Genomic DNA, 24,827 nt, shown 5'->3' on the forward strand with positions numbered 1-24,827 from the left:
GACTCCTTCCAATTTGTCCACATCTTTTCTAAAGCGTGGCACACAGAATTGGAAACAGTACTCCAGCTGAGGCCTCATGAGCGCCAAGCAGAGTGGGACAATTATTTTCTGCGTCTGACATATGACACTCCTGTTAAAACCCACTCAATCATATTAGCCTTTTTCAAAACAGCATTACACTGTTGACTCATTCAATGTGTGATCCACTCTAACCACCAGATCCTTTGCATCAGTACTACCACATAGCCAGTTATTCCCCATTTTGTAGTTGTGCACTTTATTTTTCTTTCCTAAATGAAGTACTTTGCACTTGTTTTTATTGAATTTCATCTTGTTGAATTCACACCAATTGTCCAATTTGACAAGGTTGTTTTTAAATCTAATCTTGTGCTCCATAGTACTTGCAACCACCTCCCAGCCTAGTGTCATCTGCAAATTTTATAAGCATATGCTCCACTTCATTACCCAAGCTATTAATGAAAAATATAGACTTGTACTGGACCCAGGGCGTCAATGACCCCTGTGGAACCCCACTAGATACGCTCTCCCAGTTTGACAGCAAACTATAAATACTCTGAGAATGGTCTTTCAGCCAGTTGTGCACCCACCTTACAGTAATTTCATCTCAACCAAATTTCCCAAGTCTGCTTAAGAGTGTCATGTAGGACTGTCGAAAGTCTTACTAAAAGGTATAACATTTACTGCTTCCCCCGATCCAGTATGGCTATTAAGGCCCACAACCCTCACGTTTCACTCCCCATCAGTACTTGGCATGGGCTGGGGAAGCTAATGATCCAACCAATGGAACAAATTTAGTAATGAATCCTGGTCACATGCCACCTGAGGCACGTTGCACATATGTTAAGAAGAAAACCATATCGAAAAAGGAAATTAGGTCAGTCTGACATGATTTGTTTTTGACAAATTCATGTCTAAGGTAAATCCTTAGAACCCTATTATCCTCCAGGTGCTTACAAATTGATAGTTTAATAATTTGTTCTAGTATCTTTCCCAGTATGTAAGTTAGGCTGACTGGTCTATAATACCACAGGTCCTCTTTGTTCCCCTTTTTAAAGATAGGTACTATGTCTGCCATTCTCCTGTTTTCTGGGACCTTCTCAGAGATAACTGCTAAAAGTTCCAAGATTGCTTAAGCCAGTTCCTCAAGTACCCCAGGATGAATTTCATCAGGGCCTGCTGACTTGAATACATCTAAATATTCTTTAGCCTTTCTTTCCCTATTTTGGCTTCTATTTCTTCCCCCTCGTTGTTAACACTGTGGTTTTGAGTATCTGGTCACCATTAACCTTTTTAGGGACACCTTGAAACAAAATAGTCATTAAACACCTCAATTTTCTTGATATCAGTTATTAGATCTTCTTCCCTGCAAAGCAGAGGTTCTATACTTTCCTTTATCTCTCTCTTGCACCTAATATATTTAAAGAACCACTTACTGTCTTTTATGTCCCTTACAAGGTGTAACTCATTTTGTGCCTTAACCTTCCTGATTTTGTTCCTACATTACTCCTGGGGGGATTCTGTACCAAAAAAATTAAAAATTCTACAGATTTTATTTGTCAAAATAATGCAATACAATCATACCAGTTTCAATTGTTTTGGTAAGTTATTTAAACTACAATACAGAAAAAAGTCACAATAACTATTCAGCATTTCCTAAACACATGAAAGTTAAGTTGCAAATACTTGGTAACTAATACCCTGCATTCCACTTATAATCCTGGATTTTCATTTAAATTACATTACAGAACACCAAACAGGAAAAAAAAAAAAAAAACGAGTAGAATATCATTTTAAATTGCTCAGACTTTCACACATGCAAGTCATACAGTTTTGCTAATCATTGTCCTGGACCTAGATGGGTACTTTGGGAAGTGCTTGGTTCTAACATTGTCCTAATGTTTTATTGACTGCTTGGTAAATGTTTTATTTACCCTCAAAAATCTTTTTTTTTTTTCCCCCAATGGGTAAGTAAAAATCTAATCCTATTGTACCTTTTTCTGGGGTGGGCTATGACATAGCCTCAGAGGTCTGGTACACCCCATCACAGATTCCTTTTTGATGTTCAGGTCATTAAAGAGCTCCTTATGGAGCCATAGTGGCCCCTTTCCATTCTTCATCTCAGGATAGTTTGCAGTTGCGTGTATAATACTGTCTGCTTGAAAAACTACCAGATGTCCTGAACGACTTTTTCCTTTAGATTTTCTTCCCACCGGACCTTACTTACCAGTTCTCTGAGTTTGTTAAAATCTGGTTTATTTTATTTTTTTTTTTTTTTTTTTTTAAGTCAATTGTCTTTATTCTGTGCTCTCACTTCTTCTTTTCCTTAGGATCATGAAATCTATAATTTCATGACCACTTTCTCCCAAATTGCCTTCCACCTTCAGATTCGCTACCAATTCCTCCATGTTTGACAGAATCAAGTCTAAAATAGCTATCCCTCTGATTACTTCCTCCACTTTTTGTAACAAAACATTGTCCTCAATACATTCCAAGAACTTACTGGAAATGTTATGTTTTGCAGTATTACTTTTTCAACAGCTGCCTGGGTAGTTAAACTCTTCCATTACTACCAGGTCTTGGGGTTTGGATACCTCCGTTATTTGTTCTAGAAATGCCTCATCCACTGCCTCTTCCTGATTTGATGGTGCATAGTAGACATCTACCACGACATCACCCCTATTTTTTAACCCTTTTATCTTTACCCAGAGATTCTCAACTGGTCTGCCTCCCACTTCCTTCTGGATCTCAGAACAAGTGCATATATTCTTGATGTATAATGCAGCACTCTTCCCCAAGCCACCTGCAACAGGATTCATACATACTGTAGAACATAATGTATCAGAGGTGGCCATTGAGCCCCGATCTATAAAAAATAGAAACAAAGGAGTGGAATGGATTAAAGAGATAAAGGAGAATCTCAGTATTTGTTTTAAAAAAAAAAGTTTCCAGCTGTTTTCCTAATGAAGATATCCTTGAAAAACAGAAATATAAACCAATCAGCTGGGCTCCACTTCTGCAGCAGGAAGATTGCATGGGGCTGGTCCTGAAGATCCCTTTCCGTGTAAAAGTTTTTGTAACAAAAACCAAAAAATTTTTATTTTGTGAGGACCAGCAAAAAATTTTTTTACAGACTTACTGCTAAATGCATCTCATATTGATTTATTTATTACAGTACCTGAAGCGTGCAAGGCACCATTTCACTTCAACCAATCAAGGGGTATACCATACCACACATTCCAGAATTGAGAGCAGAACATCAGCTGGAGATTTAAAGGGTCCATTAGGTCTCATTTAGTCTCTCTCTAAGGGGTCAATATAGGATTGCTTTCTAGAGTATGGATAAAATAGCGGAGAGGACTCTAATTTTAAATTGGAGAGCATGCTTCAGATTTTAACATTCTTTTCCAGGATCACTAGTCAGGATATTTGTAAGTTTAGAGCTGGCTGTAAAATTGCACAATATTTCCATTGAAAATGCATTTTCAACAAGATTTGGCAGGAAGGGTTCTCAGGTAAAGGATGCAGTTACTGGGGAAATTGGGGGAGGAAAAGAGAGAGAGAGCGCGCGCCCCAGATCCAGGATGTTCCCATAAGCCAAGGGAAATCTGTTGATTATATGAAGCAATAATCACAACTCCATATGTGGCAAGAACTAATTTTAACCATGCAATGTACTAATCCATTTTTTGCTCCTAGAAAGTAGAAATCTTTTGATTATCAATTTAAGATGTTATAGTAGGAACAAGTTTAAGAGACATCACATGATTCTACATTCCAAGCCACTGGAAACTCCATACATAGGAATGGTGAGGTAAATAAAAAGCTTAAATGTACAGTTCAATCACATATTGTTTAAATCAGAAAGGTGTTTGAGTCTTAGAAACCTGCACTAAAGCAAAGAAATACATCTATCAAAGTTATATTCTACTTTCTTTTAAAAATACACTTCATTCGAATCCTTTTTTTAAAAAAAAACCTATAGAACTCTAGAGCAACAGTTTGTGACACCATCTAGCTTGAACACTACAACCTACATTATTCATAACCTTTGAGTTACGCAGCAGCTCTACTCCATGGTGGGTGGGTGTGTGAGACAGAGAGAGAAAGAAATCTAGACTTGAGTTATTCAGACCCTAAGAGTGTCTGCTTGCAAAGTGGGTTCTTTTCCAAGGTATGAAATGGTAAATCTGCTACAGAGTTTCTTGGATGAAACACACTACCTAAGTCCAAAGTAGATTTAGCTTCAGCCATTACAAGTGGGCCCTTTATATTCCCCCAGATGATTATGATTTTGCAATTTAGTTTTCCTATTTTTAAAAATTATTTTTCCTCTCCCATTTCAGTGTGTGAGGCCAGCATAGAGGAGAAACTAACTATATAAAAGCAACAGTGAAATTGTCCGAACAAGTGCACTTTGTAAACCAACTGGAAAAAATAAAGATTTTCCTTATAATCTTTCAGTGACAGTAATGGGGGGGGCATGGATGAGTGTTCCTATCGCACTCCCCGTCAGTATCTGGCCCAAGCTGGGGAAGCTAATGATCCGACCAGCGGACCAAATTCGGTGATGAATCCTGGTCACATGCCAACTGAGACACACTGCGCATATGCTAAGAAAAAGTGACAGTAATATTAAAGTGCTATTTGCAATACTATCAGGGAAAACAATGTCTGGGCAGATGAGTGATTTTTAAATTGATTGTATCCATTTAATAGTGTCTAATTAAAACATAGCCACAATTATGAGGAATAAACTGTGAAATCTGGTAAAAAAATTTTGACCAAAGTTGAAAGTTATAAAGCTATCAGTATTGCTGATAAAGATCAAATCCAAGTTATGGTAAAATATTTCCAGATTTGACCCTACAAAAATTACTATGCCATCTGAAAATTAAAACCACTCCTCACTTTCAAATGAGCTACTGAATATTGAAATGGCAGGATGTTTTAAACTTAAAGCTTGTTTCACAAGACAAAAGGACCAAGCTGTTCGCTCATCTGCATTAAGCATTGACAGTTACTGTAGAACAGCCACAAATCTACCTTCTCAGCTGGAACTGTGCCACTGTGTGATTTGGCAACAAAAATATTGGATGAACAAGAATGAAGTATACTGCTATAATGGCAGTCGCTCCTGGCATTCAAATACTCACAGGAAGTTTGGTGAAGGCAGGATTGGTGACATGTTTCCCAAAGGCATCTTCCTGGAACTGCAGCAGCTGCACCACCAGCCCAGCCAATGTTTTATTGGTCGGAGCATCTGCCTGAACGTACTGAAAGACACAAACACATACTTACTGGAGATGGGGCAGAAAGACAGTACAATTCCTCTGGCAATTCAAAGACCAATTCCAGCAAGCTTCAGGGCACCTTTTTTTTTTTTGCGCTAGCTTTTACACTCATATAATCTTTAAAATACATAAACAAAACTCAGTTTTATTTGTCAGGAACTATGCTTTCAATCCCAAATAAACCACACTGCCATAATCCACGAGAGGGGATAAGGTATGTATTTCTGTAATACAGCTCATCATCAGCAAACAGTGGACATTTGTCTATTTTTGGCTTTTTGTTATCGGTTAGTTTTTAGAGTCATGGATTTTACCTTCTTTAACAGTCATTTAATTGTATGAAATGCAGCTATGTTAGAATGGTCATTATAGTCAGCCACATTTACAAAATCTTTTTTTTCCTGCTTATTTAATGTATTGCTTTAGACTGATTCATGATAACCTGTACTTTAATATCTAGTCTAAGATTTGGCAAATATCTGTGGATCGTTATTAATTCACTGGATTCAATATTCTTCAGAAAAGGATTAAATACTTAATTAGAGATAGAAATCAGATTGAGTTCTAATGCTAATTCCGGCCCTCAGATATATACAACTCACTAGGAAAACACTGTCTTCTCCTCTCGCAAAAGAATTACCCTGTGTATTCCACATTAATTCACTAACCTTTAGTGTATTCATGCACAATCAGGAAAAATATACCCAGAAGACCAAATTTCTGCAATTTTGCAACTATCTACAATCAGGTACTTTTTCTCCAGGATATATTTATTTCCCCAGGCACAGTACCTCAGTGTATGACCAGTTCATACATAATCTGAGAGGCTATTAGTTGGTCAGTAAACAGACTAATCATTGAGCCATTTACCTGGTGAACAACTAATATAATAGCCAACCAGAATGTCTTATATCTTCCACTGTTTCTGTCTAGCCAGACTTCTATATATACACTTCTCGTGGAATTCTGTGCCAAAAAATTAAAAATTCTGCACACAGTATTTTAAAATTCTGCATATTTATTATATTTGTCAAAAATAACACAATATAATCACATAAATTTCAATTATTTTTGGTCATTTATTTCAAAAGATCTGTTATCAAGAATGTCTTTAACGATACAGACAACAAAAAAGATTCAGGAAATGTTTTTTGACAAATAGATTCCTTACTAGGCATATTAATCCAGAACTCTGGGTACTAATTCATTTAAACTACAATATAGAACCATATTTCCCACACCCCTCAGAAGCAGTGCAAAGGCTTGGGGTGGTCACTGGTAACGAACTTGGGAGGGCTGTTGGGTATGGGTGGGAAAAGTATGGAAGAGGGTTATTTTGGGGGGGGGAGAGAGAGGACAGATTGTTAGAGAGCTTCCCCCATGCAGACCCTGGCTGACTCTTAGCCTCTCCCATTTAGTCAGGCACATCTGCCTGTCCCCATGTTCCTGCACCCCCATGTGTCTTTGCACCTCGTCCATGTGCCCCTCCACCCCCATTCAGACACCTACTCCCCACATCCCCATGTGGCTCTGCACCCCCTTCTCATGTCCCTATGAGGCTCTGTACCCCCTCCCTGTCCCCATGTGTCTGTACCCCCACCCAGCCATCCCTTGTCCCTATGTAGCTCTGCACCCCCTCCCACACCACCATGTGGCTCTGTGCCTCTACTCCCATTCAGCCCCTGCCCCAGTCTGTCCTCCCTCACTAGCCCTTATGAGCCCTGTCTGACCCTCCACCCCCAGCACCCCACGCTGTCTGTCTCCCCATGGCCCGTCTCCTAACCTGGCCCACTGTTAAGAAGCCAGGCTCTCTCTCTTCCCTAGCTGGCGGGGAGCTGCTGCTTTGTTCTATCACCACAGCGCCCTCTGGTGGGCAAAACGTGGATCTGCAGCAACATTTTGGCAGAAGCTTTTTTCTGCACAAAAAAATAAAAAATATGTGGGGCTCATTAATTATCCACATGCACAGTAGCACAGAATTCCCCCAGGAGTGTATATATACAGTACCTTGAGAAGTTCATGAAGCCAGAATAGTTACATAACCATCAGAACTCCTACAAATATTTCTATTTTTTGTTAAACAATTCTGTTACACACATCAGGCGCTGGTCATTTCAATTTAGCCTGTTAAATAACCAAATAAAACCCTTTAAGCCAGTTACTAAAGCAGCATGTAAGAAGTGATGGATACTGTAAAGGGTATGCAAAAAGAAAAGTAGTACTTGTGGCACCTTAGAGACTAACAAATTTATTTTAGCATAAGCTTTCGTGAGCTACAGCTCACGATGAAGTGAGCTGTAGCTAACGAAAGCTTATGCTCAAATAAATGTGTTAGTTTCTAAGGTGCCACAAGTACTCCTTTTCTTTTTGCAAATACAGACTAACATGGCTGCTACTCTGAAACCTGTAAAGGGTATGGGTTTCTCACCATTAGACTTCAATAACTAAATACTTAAACTTGTAAGTGACTTAGTACAGTAACTCCTCGCTTAACGTTGTAGTTATGTTCCTGAAAAATGCAACTTTAAGTGAAATGATGTTAAGCGAATCCAATTCCCCCATAAGAATTAATGTAAATGGGGTGGTTAGGTTCCAGGGAAAAGTTTTTCACAAGACAAAAGACTATATTTCTGGTGAAAAAAGTGTGAAACACACAGAGTATAAGTTTTAAACAAACAGTTTAATACTGTACACAGCAATGATGATTGTGAAGCTTGGTTGAGGTGGTGAAGTTAGAGGGTGGAATCCCAGGGAATGCCTTACTGCTAAATGATGAACTAGCACTCAGTTAACACATTGTTATTAATGTGGCTCACACTCTACAAGCAGCACGAATGGAGGGAGGGGAGACAGCATGGCAGACAGACACACACACCCTGTGTGTGGGAGAGAGAGATGTGCATTGTCCCTTTAAGTATGCTGACACCATTCTAAGTACATTGCCTTTAAAAAGCTCTCTCCATCCTGAGCCCTGTCCTGTCCCCACCCTGCTCTATAGGGAGAAGGGGTAAGCAGGGGACAGGAGTAGGGGGGAGAGGGACACCCTGACATTACTCCTTCTCTTCTCCCCTCCCCTGAACAGGGAGCAGGAGGCTCCTGGGAGCAGCTCCAAGGCAGGAGTAGCACATGACAGTGGGGGGGGGGGGGGGGGAGGACAGCTGAACTGCTAGTAATTGATAGCCTGCTGGGCAGCTGCTGCACAGGGAACTTAGGGGAGCAGGGAGCTGGTAAGGGAGCTGATGGAGGGGCTGCTGGCCCACCCTGGTTCCAAGCCCCCACCAGCTAGCTGTAACGGGCTGCTCTTCCTGCAAGCAGTGGACAAAGCAGGTGGCTGCCAAACGTTATAAGGGAGCATTGCACAACTTTAAACGAGCACGTTCCATAACTGATCAGCAATGTTAACAACGACACAACGTTAACCGGGACGACTTTAAGTGAGGAGTTACTGTACTAGCTGTAGAAGCAAGGCTGACAATATCTGGAGAATGAAGTTTTAATGATTCAAAGAATATGAACGACACATGGCAGCACAAGATTCCCCAAGTTGCCTCACTTGTGCGTGTGTCTCAACCACGACATAAAAAGGGCAGATGGTTTTCAACCTGTTCAATTATTCAATTCTCTGCCAAAGGGGAGACATTTGTGGTAATTTTGTAATGTGGATAGCTTCCCACTATAAACTAGAAAGGTCACCAAACCATTTCATACAGGCCACCATAGAGCACTCTCTCCTAATTTGGGCTGGATTCTATCAGGTGACCTAAAAGAAGGCAGCTTTGTCTGTTACCTACTAAGAACCATTATGCCTCCTGATAACTACTCTATCTTCTGGAAGTTTTAAGACTTATTTAACCAAGAAGGAAAGCACTTCATAACATTCATACAGTGCTGTAAGTGTATATGGCTGTAAAAAAGGTGACAAAGGTGACAAATTGCTGCTCCTACAGTTTAGGGCTTAAAAACAAAAACTCAATTGGTGTTGCTGAATCTCTTCATTTTACAACTGTTTAGATGAACAAACAGGGTTGTGCTGAATCATCAACAAAAGCCCTGCAATTCCCAGAAAACTGAGCCAACCATGCACAACAAAAGTCATCACTCTACCTTGTCCGATTTCACATAACATTTTGAACTTTCAGTTTAAGTAGTATTCTTCAACAAGTATCAACCAGATTGCACAGGAAAAAGTGTAGTTAAAATGCGCATTACTAAGCTACAAAGTTAACTTGTACAGTAGTTAGTGTATGGAACTGACAGCATGGAAGTCAAGTGTCAGACGTTATAATCTTGTTTCCATTCTATTTTAATAGAAGTTTATGAAGACCAAAATATTTATTCAACAAGAACAGCATGTGCACACATGTTCAAGAAACAAAGCTGCCAGGTCTAATTTTAGGCTTACCAGCCTCAATAGCACCTAAGTGGAGTAGCTTACCTGTGCTTATCATTACATCTGTTAGAACATATCCTCTCACCCTCAAAAGCAGTATGTAATCTGCGCATGCCAAGAAGAAAAATACTACCATTTCCAAAAAGGCTATTTTGTGGATGATCCTCATCCTGTCTAAAGGAACTTCCTTTATATAAAGTGTTATTCAATAACAGGACAACCTTAGTAACCATGAAAACCCATTTCTCAAGGCAGATCCATTCTGTCATCTCTGGCTCTTGCGTCGTTGCAGTTTGACCGCATCTCAAACCAGTTTTATTACTGTTTAATTTCCCTGAAATAAGTAATTTAAAATGGTTTGAACACTTTTTTAAACTTTATATAGTGCATTAAGTTTAAAGCACCGTAAAAAGTGAGACAACCCTTAAAATTTCTAAAAATAGGTAAGTATGAAGTGTTCCTTGTACACATAGACATTCTCTTCTGTGCTTCAGTTTTTCTGTGTCTAAGGCCACATTAAGAGTCAGTAACCAAAGTAGGATTAGAACTCTAAACATTTTGACTCCACAATCCACGCTCATTCCTTCAGATCATATTGCTTACCAGGACGCAAAACAAGTTGCATTTTTTTTTTTGTTTTGTTTCTGAAGCATTCTTCAGCCTACTGTAACAAAACTTAGAAACTTAAAGAGCACAAAATGTAACCTCACTCCAGAATACCAATATTTAGAAAAAATAAAATATTCTTAACCTGGATTATTATATATTTTTAGCTGCTACCTTAGTTAGAATTCCAGTCCCCCCGCTCCCCCTCAGGAAAATGCACCTGGGGGTTTGGATATATTTTGAAGTGTACATTTTTTTCACTCTTATTTCTTAATGGAGATTTGTGAATCCCACTCCCACCTCACACAGAGTTAAGTTAAACCTGAGGGCTGTCAAGTTGTTGGAAAAGGAAATAATTAGAAATAGAATATAGGAGTCCTAATGCTGTCTCAGATTTGCTGTGTTACCTTGAACATAGACATGTCATTTAACCTCTGTGCCTCCATTTCCCCCTCTACAGTAAGAGGATAGAACACTTAGCTACATCAAAGGAAAAGCTTTGAAGGGTCCTCTCATTCACCGTCTGAAAAAGCTGTACAAGAGGGCCTTGCTATGGGCTTTTGCCAGCAATATTAATCCAACCAGATTCTTATTTGCCAGCTGATTCATAGTTGATTTTTTGGGGAAGGAGACAGCAGTGAAGCTTACAAGAATCATTCATTTTCATATTACTTTCACCCATAATGAGCAGAGGCAGCGTATGAGCCTGCAGAGAAGGAAACACAATAAAAAGTTTTAGAGTAAGCTGCCCTAGGGCAAGGTCTATGCCTTCTTGTGTGTTTGTAAACTCACCCAGCGGACTGTTGGCACTACAGGAAACAATATAAGACACATACAGAAACAACACTAAAATGTCAGACTTGGATACAAAAGCAAGGAAACCCAACTTTAAGGCCACCACTATCCTTAAATAACTCAACTGTATGTTGTAGCACTTTCACACAAAAGACCACCACTTTCCTGACAATTAACCATAGCTAGATTCAATGATTTGAGCTAAAAGCAGAACGGCAACAACAACACTAGATTTGTGTCTTTAGCTCCTTTTAAAAAAAAAAAATTGATTTTCAGATTAGCTCAAAGGAAATTAGCAGAGAAACACTTGCTAATTTAATGTTCCAATGGTACTGATAAGAGACTATGAAACAAATATGGAGATGACAAGTTTTTCCAACCCAGATGCTAGTAGCTAATGTGAAACAAGTTGGCGGTCTCAGTCCACAGGTACATGTCACAAACCACTAAAATTAACACTTTAACAGCTGCCAAGGACTGAAACAACATGGGACATCCCTCCAGGTCAGGGTTGAGGCATGTTAACAGAACTGTGTGTGGGAAGCTGGCACTGCTGATGTCTGTGCTGTAACTTTTGTGGCTACATAGCAGACTTTCAGCACCACTGCCATCAAGCCACTGTTTCAACCAGCACAGAGGCCCCTTATTTAAAATTTAAAGGAAAAACAGAAACCTTGTTTTAGTAAACCAAATTAGTCTATTGCAGTAGTAAAAATTAGACCAGTTTGAAAAACAAAATTTTGTGGCTCAGATCACTTCAGTATTTAGTAAGAATCCCAAATCATACCCACTAAACACACTCAAAAGACAGCCAATCCTCATGTTGCTTGCATTCTGAGGCAGCACACCAGCTGTTTACCCATTTGTTTTTATTGCAGATCTCCACCATACCATCTGTCAGTGCTTTTTGTAGCCACCAACCTGATTTTCAGAAGCACTGAGCACCTGCAGACTGCAGCTAGACTTGGAGGTGCTTAACATTCCTGAAAATCATGCCCAGGGACTACGTCTTTGGTCTGAAATCAACACGAAATTTGATTACGACAAGTACAAAGTACTTTACTCAGGGAAGAAAAAATCAAATGCACAACTACAAAATGGAGAATAATTGGCTAGGTAGTAGTACTGCTGACAAGGATCTGGGGATTATAGTGGATCACAAATTTAATATGAGCCAACCATGTGATGCAGCTATGAAAAAAGGCTAATATTGTGGGGTGTATTAGCAGGAGTCTTGTATGTAAGACACAAGAGGTAACTGTCTTGCTCTTACTGCCACTGGTGAGGCCTCAGCTGGAGTACTGTGTCCAGTTCTAGTTGCTACACTTTAGGAAAGATGTGGACAAATTGGAGAGTCCACAGGAGAACTACAAAGATTAGGTCAGGTTTTATAAACCTTTTCTATAAGGAAAGGTTAGGAAACCGGGCATGTTCAGTCTTGAGAAAAGACAACTGAGAGAGGGACCTGATGGTCTTCAAATTATTAACAGCTATCACAAAGGACGACAGTGATCAATTGTTCTTCATATCCACTGAAGGTAGGACAATAAGTAACAGGCTTTATCAGCAGCATGGGAGATTTAGGGTATGTCTTCACTACCAACATTAAAGCGCTAGCGTTTTAATGTGGCTGTGTAGTCGCAGCTCCAGTGCTGGGAGAGAGCTCTCCCAGAGGTGCAAAAAACTACCCCCATGAGGGGAGTGGCTTCCAGCGCTGTAGCACTGTCTACACTGCCACTTTACAGTGCTGAAACTTGCATCACGCAGGGGTGTGTTTTTTTCACACCTCTAAGCGAGAAAGTTTCAGTGCTGTAAAGCAGCAGTGTAGACAAGGCCCTAGGTTACATATTAGGAAAATCTTTCTAACTATACGGGTACTTAAGCTCCAAAATAGGCTTCCAAGAGAAGTTGTGGAATACCTCATCATTGGAGGTTTTTAAGAACAGGCTAGACAAATACCAGTCAAGGATACTCTAGGTGTATTTGGCTCTGCCTCAGCACAGGGGGATGCACTAGATGACTTCTCTAGCTCTCTTCCAGCCCCACAGTTATTTGAGTCTATAATCTTTAATGCCAAAGCTATTTGTTGAGCTCTTTAGCATAAAAAGTGTTGGATGTTAAATGAAGAAAATGTGTGCTGGAAATTAAAGACCACCCAAAATGTTCAAGTATTTCCAGCAGAACTATAAATGGCACAGCATAAAGTAGAGAGAGGTATTTTAATAGAAAACAATTAGTTGTGTAAACATTAATATAACATGATGCTAGTTGCTGTACATGCACATCAGGGCCTGATAAGTGGAGCCTCTGATCATTAGTGAATTATAAATAATAAACTATATTAAATAATTTACTCAACTTTTCATAGTTTGAATTAGATTTCTGTGTAAAATAGTATTTTATCCTGTATCTGTCCCACATTATGTGCACTAGGTCGAAGAATATCTCAGTCCTGACCAGAAAAGGATTTAACACTCCAAACACAAATGACTAGGCCTTCAAAGAACCCCACAACACAAAGCATGGGGATCAAACTCATTCAGAGGAGAGGTCTGAATTCCATTTTTTATTATGGTCAAAGGGTGGGAGTAGAAATGTAAGACTCCCTACTACTTTCAATCGACAGCATAACTCCCAGTTATGTCAATAGATTTGCACACAGATCGTGAATAAAATTGTTTTTGTAGTCACTGAACTTTTAGAGTACCTTGCTATCAATTCAATATCACTAACAGTATCACTGTTTTAACTAGCAATTTTACTTGACTTATGGCTCAATTGTTCACATTAATTCATCTACCAAACTTGGTCAATGGAAAAATAAGGTGACCACTATATCTGCTTTTTGTTTCTCTTCCTTCCCCATCCTTCTTTCTTGATTTCTCTTCCTCTTTCCTGTGTTTATGTGCATCTTCTATTCTTCCCTTTGGATTTCTTTCACTACAGCAACTCCCAATTCCCACCCTCCTTCCATGGACTTCATTCCCATGCCCTTCCTCCATGTATCCCACTGAAATGATCAACAATGAAAGAGTTATTTTTTATGTTAGCGTCATCACTGGTCTTTAGCACTGATATCCTAATGAGATTAATAAAGGGTGAGGGAATTCACCCTTAGAGTTAGTTTCAGGTTGTCTGCAGACTCAGGAAGACAACACTGCACTGATTTACATTTGATTCACAGTTGGAAAATTACCTGCGTAATCGAAAGCTAGAAACCTAATTCTTCTTTAAAAAGCGTGGATTCTTCAGTTTCCATGTGTCATGCAGGCCACAAATTTTTCAACCAGACACAAACTGTTCAATTTATTAAGGACACTATCCTGCACCAGTTGAAGTCAATGGAAGTTTTCACATTAATACAGTAAGACTAAAATAGTTCACTATAAAAACTGTAACCTGTGAAAACTGCTATTAGTCTTATTAATAGAAAGATGATAAACATTTACATCTGATGCTCTAGTTTTACTAATATTTAAAGACATTTGACTATATAAAATTCCTTTGTTTGCCAAAATGGAGAAGCAGTTCTTAATTCCCCCCCCCCAGTTTTTAAAAAGACTATTCACTTCTCTTTTACAGAGGTCTTAAAAAATTCATTTGCCAAGAATGATTAGATATCTTTTCCAGGCAAGTCCTATCAACTTTGCAGAATCTAAATTTTCATGTAAGAAAAATATTCAGTATCTGGCCATTATGGTTAAAATTACCTTCGCATTTAACCAATGAATTGCTGTCTTAAGCCTACACTATGATGGATCCAATGCCTCTCCTGACACTAAGAGCTTTAACAAGCTACAACAGAGTGAAAAAGTTCTTGCCAGTTTTGACAGCTACAATCCAGAATCCTATATGCAGCAGTGGAAATTAACAAGAGCTGAGTTAACATCACTCTGATGCTGTTCAGACCTTTCCTCAAGGAAGGGTCTGAACAGCAAGAGGGCAGGTACTGATCCTATTCCCCAGGAAGGAGGACTCAAACTGAGGCTAGAAGAGTGGTAAAGCAGTGGATAAACAATCTTCTCTCACATTAGCCAGGGACTCTGGGATGGAAATCTTGGGAAACTGAGTAAAAGAACACTGCTTTCTTCTAGGACCCACAAATACTGGAGGAACCTCACGCTTATAAAAACCAATTAGGCTTCAGGTTGATATAAACGATGGAGCCCCACCATAGTCCAGGAACTATATTTGAGGTCGGGAAGGAATTTTCCTCCAGGGCAGATTGGAAGAGGCCCTGGAGGTTTTTCGCCTTCCTCTGTAGCATGGGGCACGGGTCAGTTGCTGAAGGATTCTCTGCTCCTTGAAGTCTTTAAACCACAATTTGAGGACTTCAATAGCTCAGACATAGGTGAGAGGTTTTTTTTGCAGGAGTGGGTGGGTGAGATTCTATGGCCTGCGTTGTGCAGGTGTTCAGACCAGATGATCAAAATGGTCCCTTCTGACCTTAATATCTATGAATCTATGAAACAGCAGGTTTTCTAACCCCACCTCTCCCAGAAGCTTAGGTGAAGGATGGGGAAATATCTAGCTTCCCATCTGGGTTTTGCTCCAGATAATGCTCCTCAACTTTCATCTAGGACTTTGGCTAGAAGGCTAAGCCTTCTGGAACTAAGTATTTGGTAAGACTTCAAAAGCCCACATGAATTGTGGAATGGGAAGATGGAGAAGTTGATGGGATAAACTAGAGAAATACAATATGGAGAGACTTAAAAAGAAAATAAGGTAGAGAAAACAATGAATGGAAATACATGGGCTGAAAGAAAAAAAGACACTGAATAAGATAATGCAGGACATGTGATAACTTTACATGCTATTATAGGAAAAGACATGGAGTGAACAAGGAAAGGGAAAGGTATAACAAAAGCAAGAGATATATAATTAAGTTTTTAAAGCTTTAATAAATAAGAATTTGATTAGCATGTTTTAAATTCAGTTTAGCAAGTACTTTTATTTAAATTGCAGGAGTCGTGGCTTTGAGAGAGCATTGGCCACACAAGTATACAATCAGAAAGCTGCACTGGAGTTACAAATCAGTTTAAAAACAATTTTGTTAAACCAGAGCAAAACCCTGTGCAGACAATCTTATTTTGATTTAAAAGTGGGTTATTTTGGTTTAGCTTAAATCTATAAGGAAACTATTTCACCCAAATCAATATCAGCCATTCAAACTGAAATAAAACTGTACATAAAGGGTTTTGCTGGCTTAAATAAGCTCATGCTCAAATAAATTGGTTAGTCTCTAAGGTGCCACAAGTACTCCTTTTCTTTTTGCGAATACAGACTAACACGGCTGTTCCTCTGAAACCTGACTTAAAAAAATCATTAGCTAAACCAGTGCAAGTTTGCATGCAGATGGAAGCCACAGTCCTCAGAAAAATGGTCATTGGGTAAATTTTTCAATTCTTGTTCTTTTATATTTAGACAATGGAGCCCTGAACTTAATAAGAAAAGGAGTACTTGTGGCACCTTAGAGACTAACCAATTTATTTGAGCATGAGCTTTCGTGAGCCACAGCTCACTTCATCTGATGAAGTGAGCTGTGGCTCACGAAAGCTCATGCTCAAATAAATTGGTTAGTCTCTAAGGTGCCACAAGTACTCCTTTTCTTTTTGCGAATACAGACTAACACGGCTGTTCCTCTGAAACCTGAACTTAATAAGGTTATAGGAATGACGGCTGGTCCAGACAGGTTATTAGCCTGGGACTCAGGAGACCTGGGTTTAATTCCCTACTCTACCATAGACTTTCTACAAGGTCTTGGGCAAGTCATTCTCTGAAAGTCAATCGTCATCTGTAAAATGTGATAAGAGCACTTCACCACCTTCTAGCTCATAAGAGTGTTTGAAGATAAACAGATTGCACTCAGACACTGCAGTAAACCACAAGCTGTACAAGTACTTAAGCTAAAGAGCATCAGCAATCCAGTTTTAAATACAAGTTAACTTAAAACTCCACAGTTTCTCTCCATTATATTATAATCATGCTCAGCATGACTGGCGCCTCATTCTGCTGGTGCTATACATGTCACAGAGTTTACAGTCCAGTACACATTATATATTCCCACAGCTGCACACAAAGAAACTACAGTTAAGACCAAGATCAAGAGAGCTCCCTATAAGCTGTGTAACCGGTGAAAACTAGGTTCAACCTGATGTTTAAGACTTCTCTTCAGCGTGGATTTAGTCAGGCTGAAGCTGAGAGAAAGGCAGAGGGGAAGGACTGGCGAAGCCACCACAGCCTGGGGAGGGGAGCGGGATGCTCCGGGGCGAGCGACCGCTGCAGAGTAACATAACCAGCCCGCTGGCCGGTAAGCCGGGCCCGCCGAAGGCCGGGATCCCGCTCCCACCACCCAAAGGAGCGGCTAGCCCTTTGTTCCGCTCCCAGACTACCTGGGGCGCTTCGCCGCCAGCCCCGAGGGCCGGGCCGCCCCTTCCTGTAGCGCTTCCCCGGGCCCCCCCGCCTCCGCGCGGGCCAGGCCGCCCCCTCCTGTAGCGCTTCTCTAGACCCCCCGCGCCCCCCGACCCCGGCTCCCTCAGCTCCTCGGGGCCGGGCCGCCCCTTCCTGTAGCGTTTCCCCGGGCCCCCCCGCCTCCGCGCGGGCCAGGCCGCCCCCTCCTGTAGCGCTTCTCTAGACCCCCCGCGCCCCCCGACCCCCTCAGCTCCTCGGGGCCGGGCCGCCCCTTCCTGTAGCGCTCCCGCGGGCCAGGCCGGCCCTTGCTATAGCGCTTCCCTCGCCCCCCCGCCGCGGGCCGGGCCTTCCTATAGTGCTTCCCTAGGCCCTCCGCGGGCCAGGCCGCCCCCTCCTGGAGCGCTTCCCTGGACTCCCCCGCCCCACCACCCCTCAGCGCCCCAGTCCCCGCGGGCCGGGCCGCACCTTCTTGTAGTGCTTCCCCAGCCAGACCCGCACCGCGTCCAGCTGGGACACCGTCTCCGGGCTCTCCCAGAACTTGCCCGTGGGGCCGCCGTCCTTCCGCCGCGACACGGACAGGGCCGCCAGCCCCGCCGCCGCCCCGGGGCCGGGGCCGCCACCTGCAGTCACTGCCGCTGCCATTGTTACTCTCGCCGAGCGCCGCCACCGCGGCCCTGCGCCTCCCACTCGCCTCCCTCCGCGCATGCGCCGAGCCCCGCACGCCCCGCCCCTTGGAGCATGCTCGGGAGTACCGCTCCCTGCCCCCGCCACCGCCGTGCACGCGCCGGTTCCCCACCCCCCCGCGCCGCCACCGCCTCTGCGTCGGCACCCTGGGCCGCGCTCCACGCACACTCCAGACGCCTGCTATCTCTGCGCATGCGCTAGTTTCCCCCTCTCCCCCCCTTTCCGTGTACTCTCGCTTGTGAGATCCAGTCTGACCTTCAACGCTTGCCCCTCCCCCCAACCCTGCTGTGCACGCATGCGTCAAACCTCAACCGCCCCGCACGGGCCGCACTAGGCCTGTACGCATGCGCCCACTAGTCCAAGCCTCTTATGGGGCGCTTTGCGCATGTGCCATTTCGACGCTGATGGAGGGGGCTTGAGCTTCTAGTTTCTGGAATTCCCAGCCTCGTTCTCGCTTCCCGGCTCGGTGGTGCCTGCGGCCTTCCCAGCTGCTGCGGTGTCACGGTGCACGCGCTGTGGGCGGGAACTGGGGGATTGCATGAGGCAGCCTGAAACCGTCAGTTTCCCGCCTCGGGAGTGCGCGCGACGCCCGCTTGGCGCTTTGGGTGAGCGCTGTGTCCCGCTCTCCTCAGGTCGCCCGCGCGGGCCAGCCACGGCGTCGGCTCCGTCCGCAGGCCGCTGTCTCCTGTGCTGAGGAGACTGGTAGCAGTATAAAGTTGTTATCCCGGGGTGGGAGGGGAGACATGCCCTCCCTGGGGGTCCAGTCGTAGCTGGGTGCTGACACTCAGGAGCCGCAGTTCTGGCCCTAGAGAGGAGGGGACCAGTGGTTACAGACTCATCTGCCTCCTCACTATCCCTGTTCTGTCCCTTCCACCCCCTGGCTGCCTTCATCCCCTAATCCTAGCCCCTTTGCCCAGCCAGGCCTAATCATCCGTGCTCCAGGTCTGACATTCAGCCTATGTCATCAGTGCAAAAAAGGTGCGTTTTTACCTAGGTAGTTAACTCCTAGCTATCTCGCTGTAAAATCCCCGTGGATACAAGGCACTGTAGTTTTCATCTCAATGTAACTAGTCGAAGTCAACCCCTAGTGGGAGGTATAGGGTTGACCTCAACTAGCTACATCTAGGTAAAAACTATCAGTGCCTTATGCCACACAACCTAGGTAGCGCTCCCCCTAGCTGGATACTCATCGGGGTTAGAATCATAGAATATCAGGGTTGGAAGGGACCCCAGAAGGTCAAATAGTCCAACCCCCTGCTCGAAGCAGGACCAATTCCCAGTTAAATCATCCCAGCCAGGGCTTTGTCAAGCCTGACCTTAAAAACCTCTAAGTAAGGAGATTCTACCACCTCCCTAGGTAACGCATTCCAGTGTTTCACCACCCTCTTAGTGAAAAAGTTTTTCCGAATATCCAATCTAAACCTCCCCCACTGCAACTTGAGACTATTACTCCTCGTTTTGTCATCTGATACCATTGAGAACAGTCTAGAGCCATCCTCTTTGGAACCCCCTTTCAGGTAGTTGAAAGCAGCTATCAAATCCCCCCTCATTCTTCTCTTCTGCAGGCTAAACAATCCCAGCTCCCTCAGCCTCTCCTCATAAGTCATGTGTTCCAGACCCCTAATCATTTTTGTTGCCCTTCGCTGGACTCTCTCCAATTTATCCACATCCTTCTTGAAGTGTGGGGCCCAAAACTGGACACAGTACTCCAGATGAGGCCTCACCAATGTCGAATAGAGGGGAACGATCACGTCCCTCGATCTGCTCGCTATGCCCCTACTTATACATCCCAAAATGCCATTGGCCTTCTTGGCAACAAGGGCACACTGCTGACTCATATCCAGCTTCTCGTCCACTGTCACCCCTAGGTCCTTTTCCGCAGAACTGCTGCCTAGCCATTCGGTCCCTAGTCTGTAGCTGTGCATTGGGTTCTTCCGTCCTAAGTGCAGGACCCTGCACTTATCCTTATTGAACCTCATCAGATTTCTTTTGGCCCAATCCTCCAATTTGTCTAGGTCCTTCTGTATCCTATCCCTCCCCTCCAGCGTATCTACCACTCCTCCCAGTTTAGTATCATCCGCAAATTTGCTGAGAGTGCAATCCACACCATCCTCCAGATCATTTATGAAGATATTGAACAAAACCGGCCCCAGGACCGACCCTTGGGGCACTCCACTTGATACCGGCTGCCAACTAGACATGGAGCCATTGATCACTACCCGTTGAGCCCGACAATCTAGCCAGCTTTCTACCCACCTTATAGTGCATTCATCCAGCCCATACTTCCTTAACTTGCTGACAAGAATACTGTGGGAGACCGTGTCAAAAGCTTTGCTAAAGTCAAGAAACAATACATCCACTGCTTTCCCATCATCCGCAGAACCAGTAATCTCATCATAAAAGGCGATTAGATTAGTCAGGCATGACCTTCCCTTGGTGAATCCATGCTGGCTGTTCCTGATCACTTTCCTCTCATGCAAGTGCTTCAAGATTGATTCTTTGAGGACCTGCTCCATGATTTTTCCAGGGACTGAGGTGAGGCTGACTGGCCTGTAGTTCCCAGGATCCTCCTTCTTCCCTTTTTTAAAGATTGGCACTACATTAGCCTTTTTCCAGTCATCCGGGACTTCCCCCGTTCGCCACGAGTTTTCAAAGATAATGGCCAATGGCTCTGCAATCACAGCCGCCAATTCCTTCAGCACTCTCGGATGCAACTCGTCCGGCCCCATGGACTTGTGCACGTCCAGATTTTCTAAATAGTCCCTAACCACCTCTATCTCCACAGAGGGCTGGCCATCTCTTCCCCATTTTGCGATACCCAGCGCAGCAGTCTGGGAGCTGACCTTGTTAGTGAAAACAGAGGCAAAAAAAGCATTGAGTACATTAGCTTTTTCCACATCCTCTGTCACTAGGTTGCCTCCCTCATTCAGTAAGGGGCCCACACTTTCCTTGGCTGGACTCTGTGTTTGGTTCTGTGTTTGAGTCCCAATACACAAGACCCATGTACTCTAAGTAGGCTATAGCCCTGTCTCTCTCTCCCCTTGGCCTGTCTGGCACAATTTCTAGGCATAGGCTCCCTGTCTGTTACTCTTTTGTGGAAATGGGACCCCAGGGCCAGTGCTGACACCCAGACTCCCCAGTAGCTTAATCACACCCTTTCCCAGAGCTCTAACCTTATCAAGTTTCAGAGTAACAGCTGTGTTAGTCTGTATTCGCAAAAAGAAAAGGAGTACTTGTGGCACCTTAGAAACTAACCAATTTATTTGAGCATAAGCTTTCGTGAGCTACAGCTCACTGCATCTGATGAAGTGAGCTGTAGCTCACAAAAGCTTATGCTCAAATAAATTGGTTAGTCTCTAAGGTGCCACAAGTACTCCTAACCTTATCAAGTTTACCTCTTCAGGGAACTTGATAGTGGAAGCACATACAGACACACAGGTTTTGTAAGGGTATAAACACACCTTTTTTGCACTGATGACGTAGCCTGAATGTCTAGAATTCTTCCCCTAACGTTACCTGCAGAGACATTTTAATCTCTGAATAAGCTACACAAAGTTTATCAGCACAATGCAGTATCTCTAATGGGTTATAAAGCTATCCAGCACACTGAACAAAGAGTACAGGATATTAGGATGCCATGCCTAACCGCAGATGTAATCAGAATACTGTAAAATAACATTTGTGTTGGTATAACTGTGCCGTTATAGGGACAAACTTCATGATGAACTGCTTTTATCAGAACCCAGAATGCATTCCATAAGGATAGCAATATCTCCAGAGTGTATGAGAGTCTCTGAAATAAACGAAAGTAGGTAATATCATTAATATATGTCATTACAACCTGTCTATTTCTAAATTCATTTCAGCTGCTGTTCCTCTTCTTTCTCTTATAAAAATCTCCACTTCTGTGGTTTTGATGATGCAAAATGTCAGTATGTCTGTCCTGCCAAGTTCAGCAACGGAAAAGGCATTTTGGGTCATTATAAAAACTAATTTTACCATACTAATTTCCCCCTACAGTTACTCACACCTTCTTGTCAACTGTTTGAAATGGACCACCCTCATTACCACTGCAAAAATGATTTTTCCTCCCTTGTTATTCTACTGTTAATTGAATTCTCATTAGACTGACCCCCCCCCCACTTGCTAAGGCAATTCCCATCTTTTCATGTACTATGTGTATATATAGCTGCTACTGTGTTTTCCACTCCATGCATCTGATGAAGTGGGTTCTAGCCCAGGAAAGCTTATGCTCAAATAAATGTGTCAGTCTCTAAGGTGCCACAAGTACTCCTTTTCTTTTTAGTAATACTAATAATAGTCATCCAGTCTCAGTCTGCTTACCCACTGCTTCCCTGGCTCCTTGTCCAGCCAGTCCCAGTCTCCCTCTAGTTCCTTGTCCAATCTGTTTTAGTGTTCCCCCATGGCCAACTGGCTCCCTCCCCCAGTGCTAGGCACAGTCTCATTGCCTATCCAGTCTCTCTCTTCCCCACTTCCAGTCCCATTCTGACCAGACTCCTTGTCCCAGTCTAGTCTTTTCTCTGTCCTGGCTTTTGTTCCCTCTGTATCCAATTCAGATGGCTGCTTGGGTGCCATGAAAGGATAATGTGGTCATAGAGCACAGAATAGACAGGCTCCCTGCTCTCAGTTCTCATGTCCAGCTCCATCGAGCAGCCACTGAGGAAAAGACTGGCTTCACCTCTGTAGCCCTGGGCTGGAGGGAACATGCTTGATCAGTCTGAAGGGATTGCTTATGTGAAGCCAGTCACATTAGGAGCACCGAGAGACTCAGGCATGCTCAGTGAGGATGGAATCTTTGGAGATTTTAGCTGTTAAATATCAAAGATATGTCTACTGAGAATGTGTGAACTGTGAGTTATCAAAGGCTTAACTTGTCCAAATATAGGTGGATTTTCACCCCAATGGCAAAAGGAACATCCATGCCCCAAAGGCAACTCCCCTACCAAATTTCAAGTACCTGCTCCAAACCAGTGAGTGCTACATTTGTTCAAAAAGGGTTAATTTATTTTAAAAGTCCCACCCGCGTACTCGAGAATTCCCCAGTACAGTCCAAACCATACTTTCAATTGTTCAAGTCCCAACAGTCTATCAGCACACCAAGACAGCTCTGGCATTTCTCATCACAATCCAGTTCTCTGAGATAGGTCTGGCATCTCTCTGCACCTCACCCCAGCCCCTCTAGCTGGGCTGTTTCTCTGTCATGCTTAATTTTCAGGTTTGGTGACATCAGTGGGCTCCCTTCTCCATCAGCCTTCATCCTTCTCTGGCCCTCTAGCTTCAGCTCTCTACCTCAGAGAGCCTTCGGCTCTCTCCAGCCACTGGTCTGTGGTCAAGAGAAATTTGTAGGTGACTCTCTGACTGCCTGATCTGGCTTCACTAGGAAACTCTCATCACTCCCTTCACAGCCACCCCCTCTCTGAAGCTCTGAGCATAATTGTTTTCTGTTCTTGGGAACTCCCTCTCTGGGCTCAGTTCTAAACTCTCTTTCAGGGTATCTCCTCCATGAGGAAACTAGACAGTGGCTTGTGGACTCTCTTGCCTTTAGGGTGTTTCTCATTTGTAACTCTGTGGGATAGCACCCCCCCTCCTCATTACACCACACAAGAACACATCTGGATGGGAACAGGAGTGGTGAGCCTGATTTAATTTAAGGGGCCAGCTATCCTGTTACACTTACATCACCTTAAGTAAAACTTGCTGTCAACGACAAGTTCCAGCTAGTGCAGAAGATGTCCATTCACCTCTTGAGTGGTGCAAACAAGTATGAATATAATGTGGGTGGTCAATTCTATACTTGGTTCTCCATTTGTTTCTGATGTCAGTCAAGGTGTCCATTATGCTATAAAGCCATGAATGATCTGGGATCCAGTTCCCTGAAAGATGTTTCTCATCTATAGGCTGCTGAAGCTCTCGTTTCTGGATCCTCCCCATTTGAACACTCTGGGCCCAATTCTCTTGCGATATGGGCCTTTGCACTGCTCAATGGGGCTGTAATTTCACCTTAACCAGCTAATTTTCCTACCATAGAGAGGAATCCACTGGTGATATCGAGCCAGCACAGCAGTTCTATGCACCTCCCTACCCCCAACCACCATCAGTGGGGAAAAAAGGCCAGAGTTCATCTTCACTCCTGCTCTTCACAGCTGCAACAACAGATGCTGCTCTAATTTGCACAGAGGGCAGATCTGGCCCAGTATATGGGAACATAAAAACAGCAAAAACTCCATTAACCTCTCCCACTATTCTTGTGGCAGAGTTTGCCTCCCCATTGAGGGCAGGTCTTACTTAGTGACAGGCTCCTTGTACGTGGAACTAGTTCTCCATAACAGTCTGGGGGAATTCTGTGCCAAAAATTAAAAATTCTGCACACAATATTTTAAAATTCTGCAAATTTTATTTGTCAAAATAACACCATACAGTCATACTAGTTTCAATTATTTTGGTAATTTTATTTCAAAATACCTGTCAGCAACTATGTCTGTAACAGTATAGACACACAAACATTCCCCCAGGAGCAGAGAGGTAAAGGAATCCCTACGACAACCCAGTTCCTGTTTCTCTGCCCCTCCCTGTCAGAACCGAGTCGGGGGGGCCAGACACTCATACCC

General features: G+C 43.1%; 1 protein-coding gene across 1 annotated transcript in view; it reads right to left on the minus strand.

Annotated features, from left to right (window-relative positions):
- The window catches only part of SMARCC1 (SWI/SNF related BAF chromatin remodeling complex subunit C1), a 192,444-nt gene extending 174,210 nt beyond the window's left edge, over positions 1-18,234 (minus strand). Inside the window, exons 1-2 of the mRNA XM_048837290.2 lie at positions 17,980-18,234; positions 5,175-5,294 (exon numbers count right to left, since the gene is read on the minus strand). Coding sequence (XP_048693247.2) covers positions 5,175-5,294; positions 17,980-18,219 — 360 coding nt within the window. The 5' untranslated portion in view covers positions 18,220-18,234. The remainder of the gene's footprint in view (positions 1-5,174; positions 5,295-17,979) is intronic.
- Between the last annotated feature and the right edge of the window lie 6,593 nt (positions 18,235-24,827).

Source organism: Caretta caretta, chromosome 2 (assembly GCF_965140235.1).
Source record: "Caretta caretta isolate rCarCar2 chromosome 2, rCarCar1.hap1, whole genome shotgun sequence".
Classification (NCBI taxonomy): Eukaryota; Metazoa; Chordata; order Testudines; family Cheloniidae; genus Caretta; species Caretta caretta.